The 14326-nt window shown below is 38.9% G+C and overlaps 1 protein-coding gene across 1 annotated transcript in view; it reads right to left on the bottom strand.

Annotated features, from left to right (window-relative positions):
• Positions 1 to 14326, bottom strand: part of LOC145662356 (uncharacterized) — a 69216-nt gene that overhangs the window by 32521 nt on the left and 22369 nt on the right. The window contains exons 3-4 of the mRNA XM_081727866.1: positions 6406 to 6625; positions 1590 to 1689 (exon numbers count right to left, since the gene is read on the bottom strand). Coding sequence (XP_081583992.1) covers positions 1590 to 1689; positions 6406 to 6625 — 320 coding nt within the window. The remainder of the gene's footprint in view (positions 1 to 1589; positions 1690 to 6405; positions 6626 to 14326) is intronic.

Genomic DNA, 14326 nt, shown 5'->3' with positions numbered 1-14326 from the left:
GTTGAATTTGAGTTTAACGTCCCTTTCAGCAGTGAAGCTATATGAGACGAGACCTACTGATTAACGTGGAATCTGAACCACATGAGCTCCCGCAGAGAATCGAATCCGGATCTCCCACGCCAAAGGCGCGTACGCTAACTGCTTAACCAAAAAGGAGCTCCTATTATTAATCGAAGCCGTAGGTACTAATCTATCGGCCACCTTTTAACATTTAGCTATACTAATTAACCATCAAAACGTAGAGAAATTGAATAGGCTTACCAGATAACTACCCTCACATTCTATCACTGCCTTGCCTGTATATCCTATGACTAGCTACATTCTTGAGAAACTACCTTCAACCAATCCTGGAATTAATGGATATATCTACACATAAACAAGATTGTTTGTTGATTTGAATTTAGCGTCCCTCTCAACACTGAAGTTATATAAAACAGTAAGATTCGGACTCTCCCCCTCCCCAATACACACACGCACACACACAAACAAACAAACAAAAAACGCAAGAAAAAATGAAATCTTTTAGTTTAACGTCTCATTAATATACTTGTTAGGCTAAGGGAGACGGATGATTTAGACAAGTGAATGATGATCGAAGAATTGGTGGAATGAGAAAATAGGAGGAAAAGGAAGTTTCCCAAGAAAAACCACGGGCACTATGTTATAAACAAACAACAAAGCCATTCCGAAATATACCAAATTCTGAAAAAGCATAAAGGACAAAAATATTCACGAATAACAATCTATAACAAATTCCCCGCAAACACAGAAAACAAAATTTGACAGTAAATCAAATAAATAATTAAATAAAAATAAAATAAAATGTACTTGCTGGAGGACTTCTTCTATTCCATACAGCACTATTAAGGATCACTCTTTACAGAGTACGTTTGTTTTATCTTGGCACGCTTCCCGCCTAAAGGATTAATCTATCTACAACGCATTGTTGCCACGCCACAGTTAAATTGAGAGTTACAATACACTAGAAAACACACCAAAGCGTCATACCACTCACAAATCATTGTAACACACTTGTTCGCATATGACAACTAAGCATTTCAAATACCCGCCAAATAGCAATGATCTCATTTGATGGGTTGGCTGACAACTGACGTCACCTATAAGACAAAACCAATAAGAGTCCAGAGTCCACTGGATTAAACGTTCACGTAAGTGCTAGCAGAGTGCACTGGCGGGAAGTGTGCCAAGGTACAACAAACGTACTCTAGCATTGTTCTACACATAGATGCAAACAGGATAATTTCATCTGAAAAATAATACGTGAATAGATGAACAAATTTAAGATTAGGGCCGAAATTAATCGATACCGATTATTTTAATTAATTATTCGATCTAGAGAAAAGCGAATGTCCCAACAAATACAACCAATAAAAGACAGAAGCCCCAAACAAAGGATAAAATGAATACTTCACGTAAAAAAAACACGAACATTCTACTCCCTTGATGGCGAACACTTTTGACAAACACAATACTTATACAGTAGGAGACTTTTGCTTTGAATTAAAAGTACAGCTGTGGTGAGTTTTAAACACAATTCTCCCGAAATTTTAAAAGAACATGCAACTTACATGATTCATGAGGGGTCCAAGAACGAGAGCGCTATCTGTGCATCTGCCTGTGACCACTATATCAGCTCCCATTGCTAACGCTTTTGCTATTGGCCCAGCTCTGAAAGCGTAATTATGTACATCATAATATCAGTTAGACTTAGTTATTTTTCTCATCATAATTTTACCTCATCAAACTATTTATCCATTACGTATGAAACGTTACCTTTTGATTTTATGTGTATAAACATGAAACTGGCAACAAAGTAAAAAAAAAAAATACCAGTAGGCCTGGATGCCACAGTTATCGTAGTCATCATTTGCTAAAAGTTAGTAAGGTACTATACCTTGTAGCAGCCGAACACTTTCCACAGCTTTGTCTCTTAGTTATAAATGCAATTTTCTTCATACTACAGTAAAACAATAAAACAAATATTCATTTAAAATCACGGGTTCGATTCCCGGTGGGAGTTCATGTGGTTCGGATTCCACGTTAATCAGTAGGTCCACGTCTCATATAGCCTTGCTGCTGAAAGGGACGCTAAACTAAAATCAACTCAACTCAACTCATTTAAAATCACAACGCAAAAGAAACTTTATACCGCCAATTTTTCTTGATCACCAACGATCAATGATGCTAATCAAAAGCATAAATCTAGTACAGAACGCAAGGGCATAGTCAGGGAGAGGTGAGCCAATAATTTATCACAAGAAGGGATTGTAAAGCCATGTTCATTAAACAACTTGCAGAAGATTTATATTTAACACGGCATAATTTGCAACCATTCATACGATTACACAACACAAATAGAAAATCGAACTGTTTCAATTTCCTCACTGACAAACACTTTACCATTTTATATCGTAAAGGTCAGATCCACCGTTATTGTAACAGAGTGGTGCTTGAGCGATTGACTAGAAATTCAAACTCCAATTAGTGACAATTTCAGTCTTGTTTTATTACAAGTGTAAACTCTTCAGTGAATTCAGAAGAGGCCGTGGATCGTGTTCCGAGTTGATGACGATGGATTGGTGAGTCTGAGTAGGTCAAAGTGGATGAGAGTGGTTCATGGTGGGTGATGGGTCAGAGTGGGTCACAGTGGGTGGTGGGTCACTGGGTCGTGGGTCACGGTGTGTGGTGGGTCGTGGGTCAAGTTTTCATTGACCCACGCCAACTGGTTCGGATTCCACGTTAATCAGCAGGTCCACGTCTCATATAGCCTTGCTGCTGAACGGGACGTTAAACTCAAAATCAACTCAACCAAATCAGGAATACCGTTTGAACACTACTCCGACTCCTTTGCCCCAAACATAATGCAGACGAAACATAACATTTTATTCTCTACAGAACACCCAGAAAGCCAAGAAAACCTATCATCATACCACGAAGACTGAAATATTCGCAACTGATTGCTAGTTGTCGTTTTAATGAAAAGCTTTGGGATAGGTCGTCTCCCTATCAGAGAGCAACGCTGCTCGTAAGTCAACCGAGATATGGTAGTTAACAAAAAATCAATTAAATTTGTGTCTGGTACTGTTGTCGTAGTCATCATTTGCTAAAAGTTAATAAGGTACTATACCTTGTAGCAGCCGAACACTTTCCACAGCTTTGTGTCTTAGTTATAAATGCATTTTTCTTCACACTACGGTAAAACAATAAAATAAATATTCATTTCAAATCACAACGCAAAAGAAACTCTATACCGCCAATTTTTCTTGACCACCAACGATCAATGATGCTAATCAAAAGCATAAATCCAATACAGAACGCAAGGGCATAACCAGGGAGAGGTGAGCCAATAATTTATCACAAAAAAATGGATTGTAAAGCCATGTTCATGAAACTTACAGAAGCTTTATATTTAGCACGGGATAATGTGCAACCATCCCATACGATTACACAACACAAATAGAAAATTAACAGGCTGAGTCTGCTCATTAAGGCCCGCAACCAGCCATTAAAGTTTAGGAGAGAGGCACAAATATGCTAGGGGGTCCAATCGTCACAATTCTGGATCTCCTTTATCAATAACTACTCTTAATAATTAGGAGGCCAAAACATTTAGGGGGCCAGGCTCCCCTAATTGCACACCTGGTGAGGCATACAGAAGCAAATGCGTAGATTACGTTAGACGCCAATAAGCAATTGTCTCAGCTCCTTTTCTGCCACTAGCATTGTGACGAGAAAAACCGGCTCCACTTTTGTATGAATATGGTTTTCAGTATAATTCCCTTTATTTTTCTCTCGTGGGCAGCTTCTTTCTCCGCATACCATACTTCAACTTTTTATATATATATATATATATATATATATATATATATATATATATATATATATATATATATATATGTAACCCCTAGAAATTTGTCATCTTGGGTCCGGACCTCAGGTGCCCGTTCATGAATATAGGCCTGAGTGTGTATATCATTTGAATATACAAATAGAAAGCACTTAAAGCAACTCTGGAGGCCTATTTCTGTGTATCTACTTCATTGTGAGATATCCAGATACAGAAGAGCCCAAGTAAACTTTGCGAAGGGCGGAGGGTGGCCTACCAGATCGGTGACCGTGATTCTACAGAATGCATTATAGTTATGCTTGTGTATGTGAGTCCTCTCAAAGAGTATCTGGCTAAACCCTGGGACATAATATGTATTTATGATGTAGATTATTAGTTTGCCTTTAATTACGATTAAAGCATAACCATTTTTATACTATCACTTACATAAGCGACATGCTTCATAATGGCGTTGAACTAACTATTTATGTTTTGTTCTATTTCCTTGACAGCGCTCGTACGTTCTATACATAAACCATAGCTTAGTTCAAAATATATAGAGTTGGCAGTACTTGATCATACGCCAGCTTATATCTAAACAAATGTTCGGTTGCAAGGGATGACGGGGAGTAGGAAAAGAAGTAGTGGGCATGCGCATTCGACAGAAAGCAGACGAAAACTCCGATGCTTGCAGTAGGCCTGGATGCCCAAGGAACATAGCATACAACAAGAGGAAAGACAGAAAATGTGCATCTGAGTGATGCGCATGCGTAGGTTCCGCTTGCCAAAGTAAAGCGAGAGAGCGCATCCAGAAGATTGCAGTAGAAATAATTGTGGTAATTATAAGCAAGCAATTTATAAATATAATGAAATACGTACTTTTTCTTATTAACAGGGGATGCCGGGCATACAGGCGTTCCCTTACGCTACGCCGCTGGTCAGTATCTGACAATACTTCTGAGTATTGATTGTTCAAACCTCCATACTAGGGATGTCCACAGGAACCGGTTTTCGGCTCTGAATGGATCCGGTTCCGGAACCGTTTTTTCTGGATCTAGGTCTGGAACCGGTTCTTCGGATCCAGGCCTTGAACCGGTTCCCAAGATCCGGTTCTGGAACCGGGTTTTCGGATCCAGGTCTGGAACCGGTTCCAGAACTTTGTGGCCATCAAACAAACTGTGTAACTGGCGAACTCATTGACAAAACAGGCAAACTGGCAAACTCATTTGGCTAAATACCCACTGGTGAACCAATTTTTTTCTTCTGGGGGGCACAATCAGGTCTGGGTGGGGAGGGCACAAGCACGCGGGTCCCTTTGCAGTGTTTTGAAGGTGAACTTTGTGCCTCCTTTACGGGTCTTTGGGGCTTTAGGATCCAGGTATGGAACCGGTTCCTAAGGTCCGGTTCTGGAACTGGGTTTTCGGATCCAGATCTGGAACCGGTTCCTAAGATCCGGTTCTGGAACCGGGTTTTCGGGTCCAGGTCTGGAACCGGTTCTGAAAATTGGATCTCCAAGAACCAGTTCCTCGCGGAACCGAAACTTTGTGGTCATCCATACTCGATACTTGCCGGACATAGAATGGGTCGCTCATTAGAAATTTCTGCTAGCATTGTGATAGTGCCATCTGCCGGATCACGGTCATACTAGGGATGGCCAGAACCGGTTCCTGGTGAAATCGGTTTTCAGCTCTGAACGGATCCGGTTCTAGAGGGTCCAGTTCCGTAACCGGTTTTCGAATATAGATCTGAAATCGATTTTTCGGATCCTCTGGAACCAGTTCCCAAGATCCGGTTCTGGAACCGGGTTTTCAGATCCAGGACTGGAACCGGAATTCTGTGGCCATCCCTACGCTAAACCCGAGCTGCTGGCAGGCTGTGAACAGTGTGCTAGATGAAATGGTGGAAGCGACAGGCAGGCGCCCAGGCAGCAGCCGCTTGTCTCATTTGGCTAAACAAACTGGGTAACTGGCAAACTCATTGTTTAAACAGACAAACTGGCAAATTCATTTGGCTAAACACCCACTGGTAGACCACAATTTGTTTTCTGGGGAGCACAAGCGGGTCTGGGCGGGGAGGGCACAAGCACGTGGTCCTCTTTGCAGTGTTTTGAAGGTGAACATTCTGCCTCCTTTACTGATCTTTGGGGTTTTCGGATTCAGTTGTTAAACCGGTTCCTAAGACCCGGTTCTGGAACCGGGTTTACGGATCCAGGTCTGGAACCGGCTCCTAAGATCTGGTTCTGGAACAGGGTTTTCGGATCCAGATGTGGAACCGGTTCCGCCGGAAGCGGAACTTTGTGGCCATCCCTAGGTCATACGTGACCAAATGACGTATGGATGATTCTCGCAATCTGTCTGCCAACCAAATCGCTGTCTTGCCTGACCCATTGCTTTACAATTTCTCGGGGGAAAAACTAGGAGAAACTTAATTTCTAACTGCCTTCGTATATTTCAGATAATTCACAATAAGCGTGTCAAGAGGGGAAACATATGGATAAGTATTCAGAATATAAACATATATTTTACACAAACTTTAACTAACTATAGCAACCTACTCACCCAAAATAAGCATTCATACTATTAATCGATGAAGGCAAAGGTAAACCCGTTGACATCTCTTTCACGTTTGCCTGGAAAAGATTCTCTTTCATTGGCATTAGGTCATCGCCCGTCACTGCAGCTATACGAAGCTCCACGCCTGCTTTTTCAGCAGCTTTGTACATGGCCTGAACACATGATTCTACATTTATACCACCAGCATTGGTAATCACTCTTGTCCCTGGTTAAAAATAAACATTATTTACCTAATTTAACAAATAAAATTATTTTAGGATAGAAAAGAAGAAGAAGCACTCAAAAACATTACAGTTATAGATGACACTAGGTAATAGGTTGCTAAAGATCTTTATATAATTAAACATTTCCGTGTGAATGTGAAATAAAGCAAGGATAGGAATAGCGAAAGAAGCCTTTAGGAGAAAGAAAAAGACTTTGAATAAAGACTTGAGAAAAACAGTTATAAAATGCTTCGTGTGGAGTATTGTGCTGCACGGGTCAGAAACATGGACACTACGCAAAAAAGACGAAAAACGACTGGGAGCTTTCGAAATGTGGGTGTGAAGAAGAATGGAAAGGATTAGCTGGGTCGACCGGAAAATAAATGAGAGGGTGTTAAAAATGGTAGGAGGGAAAGAGAACAATTTTAGATATTATTAAGAAGAGGAAGATAAACTAGTTGGGACATTAGCTAAGAAAGAACTGTATCATGAGGGACGTGCTTCAGGGTATGGTGGCAGGAAAGAGAGGAAGAGGGCGAAGATGATTACAATTAAGGAATGATATCAAAACAGAGAAATCGTACGTAAAGACGAAGAGGTTAGCGGAAGACCGTGGAGCATAAAAGCTTATCGGTTGCAGCAAGTAACCTGTCAATAATGGCTGAATACCTATGATGATGATGATGTTTTAAAAAATCCACGGCTAGTTACAGAAGAGTGTATCCATCGAAGAACGATTAATGTTTAATCGTAAATCTAAGATTATACAGCAGCATCATTATAAAGTATCTGTCGACAGTAAATAAGATTTTTAAAAACTAGCATAAAATTATAACCCTTCAAAGAAAATCCTCTGCATTAAGTTTTTTCACAGAAATAAGACTTTCAAAATAAGAGAATCCTAGCATTAGAAAGGTATATCATCATATTAACTAGTTTTTTGATTTCATTGTTGTTCACCGTACACATGAAATAGTATAATATGAAGTTCTAAGTGAGATCAGTTGAAGGCAATCAGTTGCCTTCGAATGGCCAGTTCAAGTAAAATAAATCGTGGACAGATTATCAAAAGATTTCTTCATTTAAATATAAACATCAACATGAAAATAACGTAAAATAGATAATTATTTACTATATTTAACTATACAAAGGCGTGCTTACCTCTACTTTATCTCGTATTGTTTTCAACATCAATTTTCCGCAACATTAATTGTCATTTTAAGATCTTTCTTGAAAACTTACACCAGACATTTAAGCAGCTTTTAACGAGAAAAAAAAAAAAAAAAGTTGTTCAATGCTAAGTTTTGAAAAAGCATGTTCCTTCTGCTAAGTATTAATTTTCGGTCAGAGAGTAGGATCACTAGCATATATCTTTTCTACACATGCTTACATATCTCGATTTCTTTTTTAATAAATGTGAGTTAGATCTGTAATCAGTCTGGACATTTTTCTATCTGAAGGCACACACGTAACGTCATATAATGCCTCATTTGAGCATGCACCATCATTCTTTGGCCCTTCTGCGAGGAGAAAAAAAATCTGGGATTTGCTCACTTAGTAGTATCTCCCATATCAGTGAAGACACACATAAGGACAGTAGAGCACAGTTTCACGCAAATTACGATGATAAGATTAAAAAAAAAAAAAAATGCTCAATGCTAAGTTTTGAAAAAGCATGTTCCTTCTGCTAAAAACCTCTTCATTCCATACAAGGAAACAGACTGTTCTAGTTTTCTCTTTTACTAACAATTTTCTTATACTACTTCCAGTTTAGTATTATTTAACTCTTGATATGAACTGGAAGTTTTGTCTGAATAAGTGTGTGTTTTGTGTTGTCTGAATAAGTTCAACAGAATTTGAAGTAAACTCATTGACACATAATAAGCGACGTAACAAACCACTGAACAAGGGTAAAGTACATAAATTGACTCATCTTTCTGAAACAGCTTTGAAGAACTTCTCAAATAGTAATGACATGTACTAGAAAATGCAATTGGCAAAGAGTTTTCAGGAGAACGTGCTACACACTGCACTATACATCTACATAGACCATTTTGTCCTAACTTCTGATCTCACTTGGGAATCTCTGATTTATATTTATTTTTTGTACTAGCTACTGAGTTGTAACCTTTTCAGCAACTAGGATGAAGGTCAACCACTATATTTTAACAAAAAATGCTCCGTAAACACTACGAAAATATTGTAAACATATATTTATTTCTGATTTGAGAAGTAGAATTTAGGTATAGTTGACCTACCTTTGTGCCTCGGAAATATCCTATTCTTAATGGATAGTTTTTTTACACAAAAATAAAAATAATAATAATAAAATGATGTTGTTGTGTTTTCTTGTATGATGTTCCCTTTCCTTGAGATTACATGCTATGTTGAATGTATCACTGACTAGTGACACCGAACCTACTGGGCCCGTATGGGCTCGTCATCAACAGTCACTGATACAATCACCAAGCCAATCATCTACGGAAAGTAGAACTCAAATTTGGCCCGAAATATAAAGCTTCCAAACTTTCTTCCATCTCAACTCACAGCCCGACATCCAGGCCTGCAGTTCATCATTCACATCCCATCCGGAAATAGGCTGTGAACCACGACTACAGACACAGGACACCGACCTCCGAGTGGAGCTGGCACTGAGCACAAAGAAGATCTTGATGTTGTCTGTGAAAGTCCTATCTGAATTAAAAAAAAAATCTTTTGAAACAGAATTTTGTAATAAAAAAAAAAAATCCAAACTGAGATTTTGATAGAAATTGATAACCTGAGAAATTTCTACAGATTCGGTTGTTTTCAACTCGGTCACACTAAGGAAAGTCTCTTCCCTGAATTTCACAGCTATTTCATTTCCCCAGTAAACTTATTCTGCACACTGCTCTTGTTTGTATCATGCTTCGCATGCATACCAAAAACATCGATTACGTATTTCTACTATTTCTCAAAATTACAAGCTAATTAGATTTCGTATTCGAAAGGAAAGATGCATTCACGGCTAGTAAGTTTTATTTTCTTTCAAAATATTCATGAATGTAGCACAAAATATTCGTTAACAGGAAAATATTTACATTGAACTGACATACCCATCTGAATAAAATTTAATAAAATCGATTTCTATACTTTCAAAGCCAAAAACATTATTTACTTTTGTTTATATTCTTGAAATATTCATATTCTTTGATATTCATTGAATATTCTTGCCTTCTAGAGCATTTCATGGTATCGACACGCAAAACAAACAAAAGAATACAATAGAAAATACAAAATACTACTGAAAATAATAAATTCACTGCCTACAGATTGTGGTTAGCTTCATTTGCCTTCGTTTACATATATTCCTTGGTGCTTACACTCTTCCGTGCATCGATTTCGTGGCCGGCGTAGAGGATTTACGCTCTTCGCGACCTCTTGTCAGCTCGGACCCACATGACAATCTAGCACAGGCAAGACATGCATATAATATATTCACACAACTTAAACCTAAAGCCCTAATCTAACTAAACTAACTTAACCTAAACAAGTATATATATTAAAAAAAAAAATCACACATACATTTCCTAAAGCACCATACTTAACTTGCATTTATATTTTATTTTAGCTACCACATTTCTACCGAAGACGCAGTGGTTAGTTTTGCATTAGTGTCGTTCAGAATATATTCAATTTCTTAAAAGAAGGAAAAATATTTACTAGTAATTATCAACATTGCATTTTATAACTTGATGGGTATCAGTTTCTAAAATAGTACGTAGGTTTAACCTATTGATGAACGTTTTCGATTATCGGTACGCAAGATGCATGTACCCTTGCACTAGACAAATAGCCGTGATACTGACACTTGTTTACATATTCAACATTCATAATCATTCTACGTCAAACCAAAGAAAACATGCCAAAATGAATAAAGGTTGAATTTTGAGCAGAATTACCGAAACTGAATAATTTCTAGATTTTGGGGAATCTAAAACATCTTTCATCACTGGGGAAAATGTGTGTGTGGTACACACATTTTCTTGAGATTACGACAATCGCTCTGCGCTGAGATTCTAGCTTTCTTTTCCCCCCATCGAATGAAAACACGATGTCACATTGCCTAAATCTACATGCGTGCGGCGTTGAGGGAAACTTTACGAATTTAGTGCTTCATATTACAAGTATTACACAAACACCAGAAAATATATTCACTCATGATAGTTTGCCAGAACAAGGAAAATTTTGAAGCCAAATACCTGAGTTTCACTTTCACTGTTCCTTACTTACTTGACATCCTCTTCTTACACCGAGATTAAACGGATATGTTAAACAACAAAAGAAAATTCCTGATAAATTCCACCCGAGGTTCCTGGGAAACTCGTGATACGTGGTCTAAAAAAATTTTTGGAAACTCCTTCAGCACCTTTCCAGAAAAGCCATCGAGCGTGGCTTGACTTCTTCTTCCTCGGGTCTGCACCACTACTCAATATTCTTTCTCTCTCTTCCACCGTCTCCTCTTTCTTCTCTTAGGTTCTCTGGTGGACCGAGAACGCAAAATTTGCTAAGGAGCTCATTCCATACCACTGGATAGCTACAGGCTAGTATCCGTTATGATATGCGAAATTACTTCACAATTGTCTTATTTCCGGATTAACAATTTGTTGAAACACCAAACGTCGTACAGTTATCTCTTCCAATATTCGCCACAACGAAGAATTTGACACAATTTTCACGTGATTACAAATTATTCCACTTTTTCGCAGACGCTAAACACTGCACGTCTGACTCTTGAAATGGCTGACGCCGTAAGACAAAGAGTTACGAGAAGATGATCCCCAATTGGAAGATAATGATGACGTAATCATAGGATGATAGGCTTCTGAGTGAAGATCAAAGAGAACCGAAATCTCAGCCGCAGCTGTGATTGTGGATTAGCCAATCAGATAATTTTACTTCGAAACAAAGAGATGCACCAAGAAGAAATTATGGCTGACTTTATTAATTTGGAATTTTGAAGAAGATTTTTCAAAATAAAATTTTTAGCTTTCTTGTGAAGATTCCCTATGCCGAAATATGAATAGAAATGAACTGGAAACCATTGAAAAAGCCGAAATATACACTTATTTGTCTAAAATAATAATATATTCATGGATAAATGCGTAAAATATATAAAATATAATTAATAATCATGTAATCTTCATCTAACCTCTATTGAAATGATCTGTTTTACTTAAGTTGCGCAAAATTCTCAACCTACGGTTTGCTCTACTATAAAATAAAAGTTTCTATTAACATTCTAAATAAATTTTAAAATTTTCCTACCAACATACAAGGTGTTCAAAAGCATCGGGCCATGTTACATTATGCTGAGCATAAGGTAACATCCTCCGGGAGCTTCGGAGAAAAAAAAAAAAAAAATCTGAACTTATGAGTTCTTCTTAAGTTGTGTTTTTTTTTTTTTTTTTTCGTTACTACTAAATTACTAGAGACTATACAAGATAAAACATCTTTTTTTTTTTCTTTTTTTTTTTTTTTTTTTTTTCAATTCTAATTACAACTATACATTCTAATCAAGCTTAACCTAATCTTAACCTATAACTGGTTTTTTTCTTTTTTTTTTTTTTTTTTTTTCATCCTTCTAATAATTCCTTTCTTTTCTCTTCTGAACAGCGAAACAGTTTCAGATTGTCAAAACTCTGAACTCCTATATTTTCTCCCTTCAGAGTCTGCAATCTCGCTGAATTTCGAGACAGAGATACCACTTGGTAAGGTCCGACGTATGTGTGCATAAATTTTGCAAATACCTTTTTGGGTATTGATGATATATGGTGAGTTTTCACCATCACCAAAGAACCTTCTGTTACGACGTCTTGCTGTTTCCGCAGCTTTCTTTCCTTCTTCGGTTCTGCTGCCGGAACAGAAACTACAAATTTCTTGTCTTCATTTACTTGCACCGTCTCTTTTGGCCAAACGAAGTTTTCTTTGAAGCTCTTGGATGCTGAATACGTTAAGAAACGCTCCGCTGGAGTACATCCGAGAGCATCACACCAAGAATGATTACACAAATCTTGGGCTGCTTTTAGAAAATTACTCCATTTGGACTGATTCTCGCTACAATTGAGAATCCTTCCAGATGGCATGTAATTTTCTAAAATCCCCGAATTTCGGAATCTGCCAAAACATTGAATTTCGAATTTAGAAGGTTAGTATCAAAATCGAACGAGGTTGGTTCCAAATTGGAATTTTGACTACTCGCTAACCGATCTTGTTCTTTCTGGGGAGTTGAGGAATCCACATCGCAGTCCACACTCTCCCCTAATGAGGGCTGCGATATGCATTTCCCAAACTATTCCCGTTCGTTTCCGGTGGCTGAGCCATCGTCGGTACGAATGTCGTGTATTGCGGAGGCCATCCAGTGGACATCGCCATGTTCACTCCTGGGGAAGAAGTGGACGCGGGAGCCGCCACTCCCCCTCCAGGAAGTAAATTCGGCGCGTATCCCGGATAGGCTTGCGCTCCTGCTGAGGTCATCGCGTTTGGCGCGCATGTCTGAGATGTACCCCGAGGATACCCATAACTCATCGCTGCTGGATAGTAGCGTTGGTTGTACCCATATGGAGCATTCCGATTTCCATTACTCTCTCTTACCCAATTCGGTCTTCCTTGATTGGGCCATGGTCTTCGAGACTGGAAGTTCCTTCTTCGACCCCGGTTTCCGGAAAATCGGTCATCTCCTCTGCCATTGGAATTTCCTTCCTTTCTCTTGCTTTCGTCTTCCTCCGTCTGAGACGAAGTATCTTTGGTGGTTTGTTTCCCTGGCTTTTCTGTCTTTTTGACGACTTTCGCCTGACGTACCTGAAAGCGTCTAAACTTCTTGTCCGTGACCGGTTCACTAGGCTCTGGATGTCCCTCTATTTCAGCTATTTTCACCATAAGGTGTTGAATGTTCTTTGGCTCAACAGCTCTCAACAACTTGGCGTCACCAGCTGGTAAGCAATCCAAGACTATCTCTATCAGTTCACTTTCATCCGGGTGTTGTGCCACCGCATAATATTCTGCCACTATTTTCCACGCAAAGTCCGTTAATCGGCTGTACTTTGCTCGATCGTATTTCATTCCCTGAATGAACTTCTTTTGCAACCTTTCCATTCTCGCCGAAAAATAGTGTTCTCGGAACAGACGCACAAAATCCGCGTAACTATTTATGTCTTGACATACAGTCTGGAACCATGTTTTGGCCCCAGCTGTTAAGCAACAAGGTACCAAGGTTAGACGTTCGTGTTCTGATGCCGAAATTACCTTAAAAGTTTGTTCCAAATTTTCTAGAAATGTTCTCGCCAAACCGTATTCACCAGAAAATGTAGGTAAGTGATTTAATTCAGAAAGTCTTAAATTTAGAGTTCGCTTACCAATGCCTTCCTCGCTTCTACTGGGGTTCACGGGAGAATTGTGGCCAACCACGGGGCTCTTTGCACCCAATTGATTTTGACCGAAAATGGAATAGTGTTGGTAATTTTGTCCAGAAATTAAGTTGTCTGGCATTGATACCACCGCGTGACCACATATTCCCTCCTGAACTCCAGCACACGAAGGAGTCATGTCTGCTACACCACCAGAGGACACCACATGGTTCAACCGACAACTAGGATTGGAAAATCCTGACACCTGAGGCGAAACTAACAATGGATTCGACCTCCTGGACAACGCCTGACTACCTA

The sequence above is a fragment of the Thermobia domestica genome, chromosome 10 (assembly GCF_964235325.1).
Source record: "Thermobia domestica chromosome 10, izTheDome1.hap1.1, whole genome shotgun sequence".
In the NCBI taxonomy this organism is placed as follows: Eukaryota; Metazoa; Arthropoda; class Insecta; order Zygentoma; family Lepismatidae; genus Thermobia; species Thermobia domestica.
Note: the sequence above shows the minus strand (reverse complement) of the source record. Positions and strands in the feature narration are given on the sequence as shown.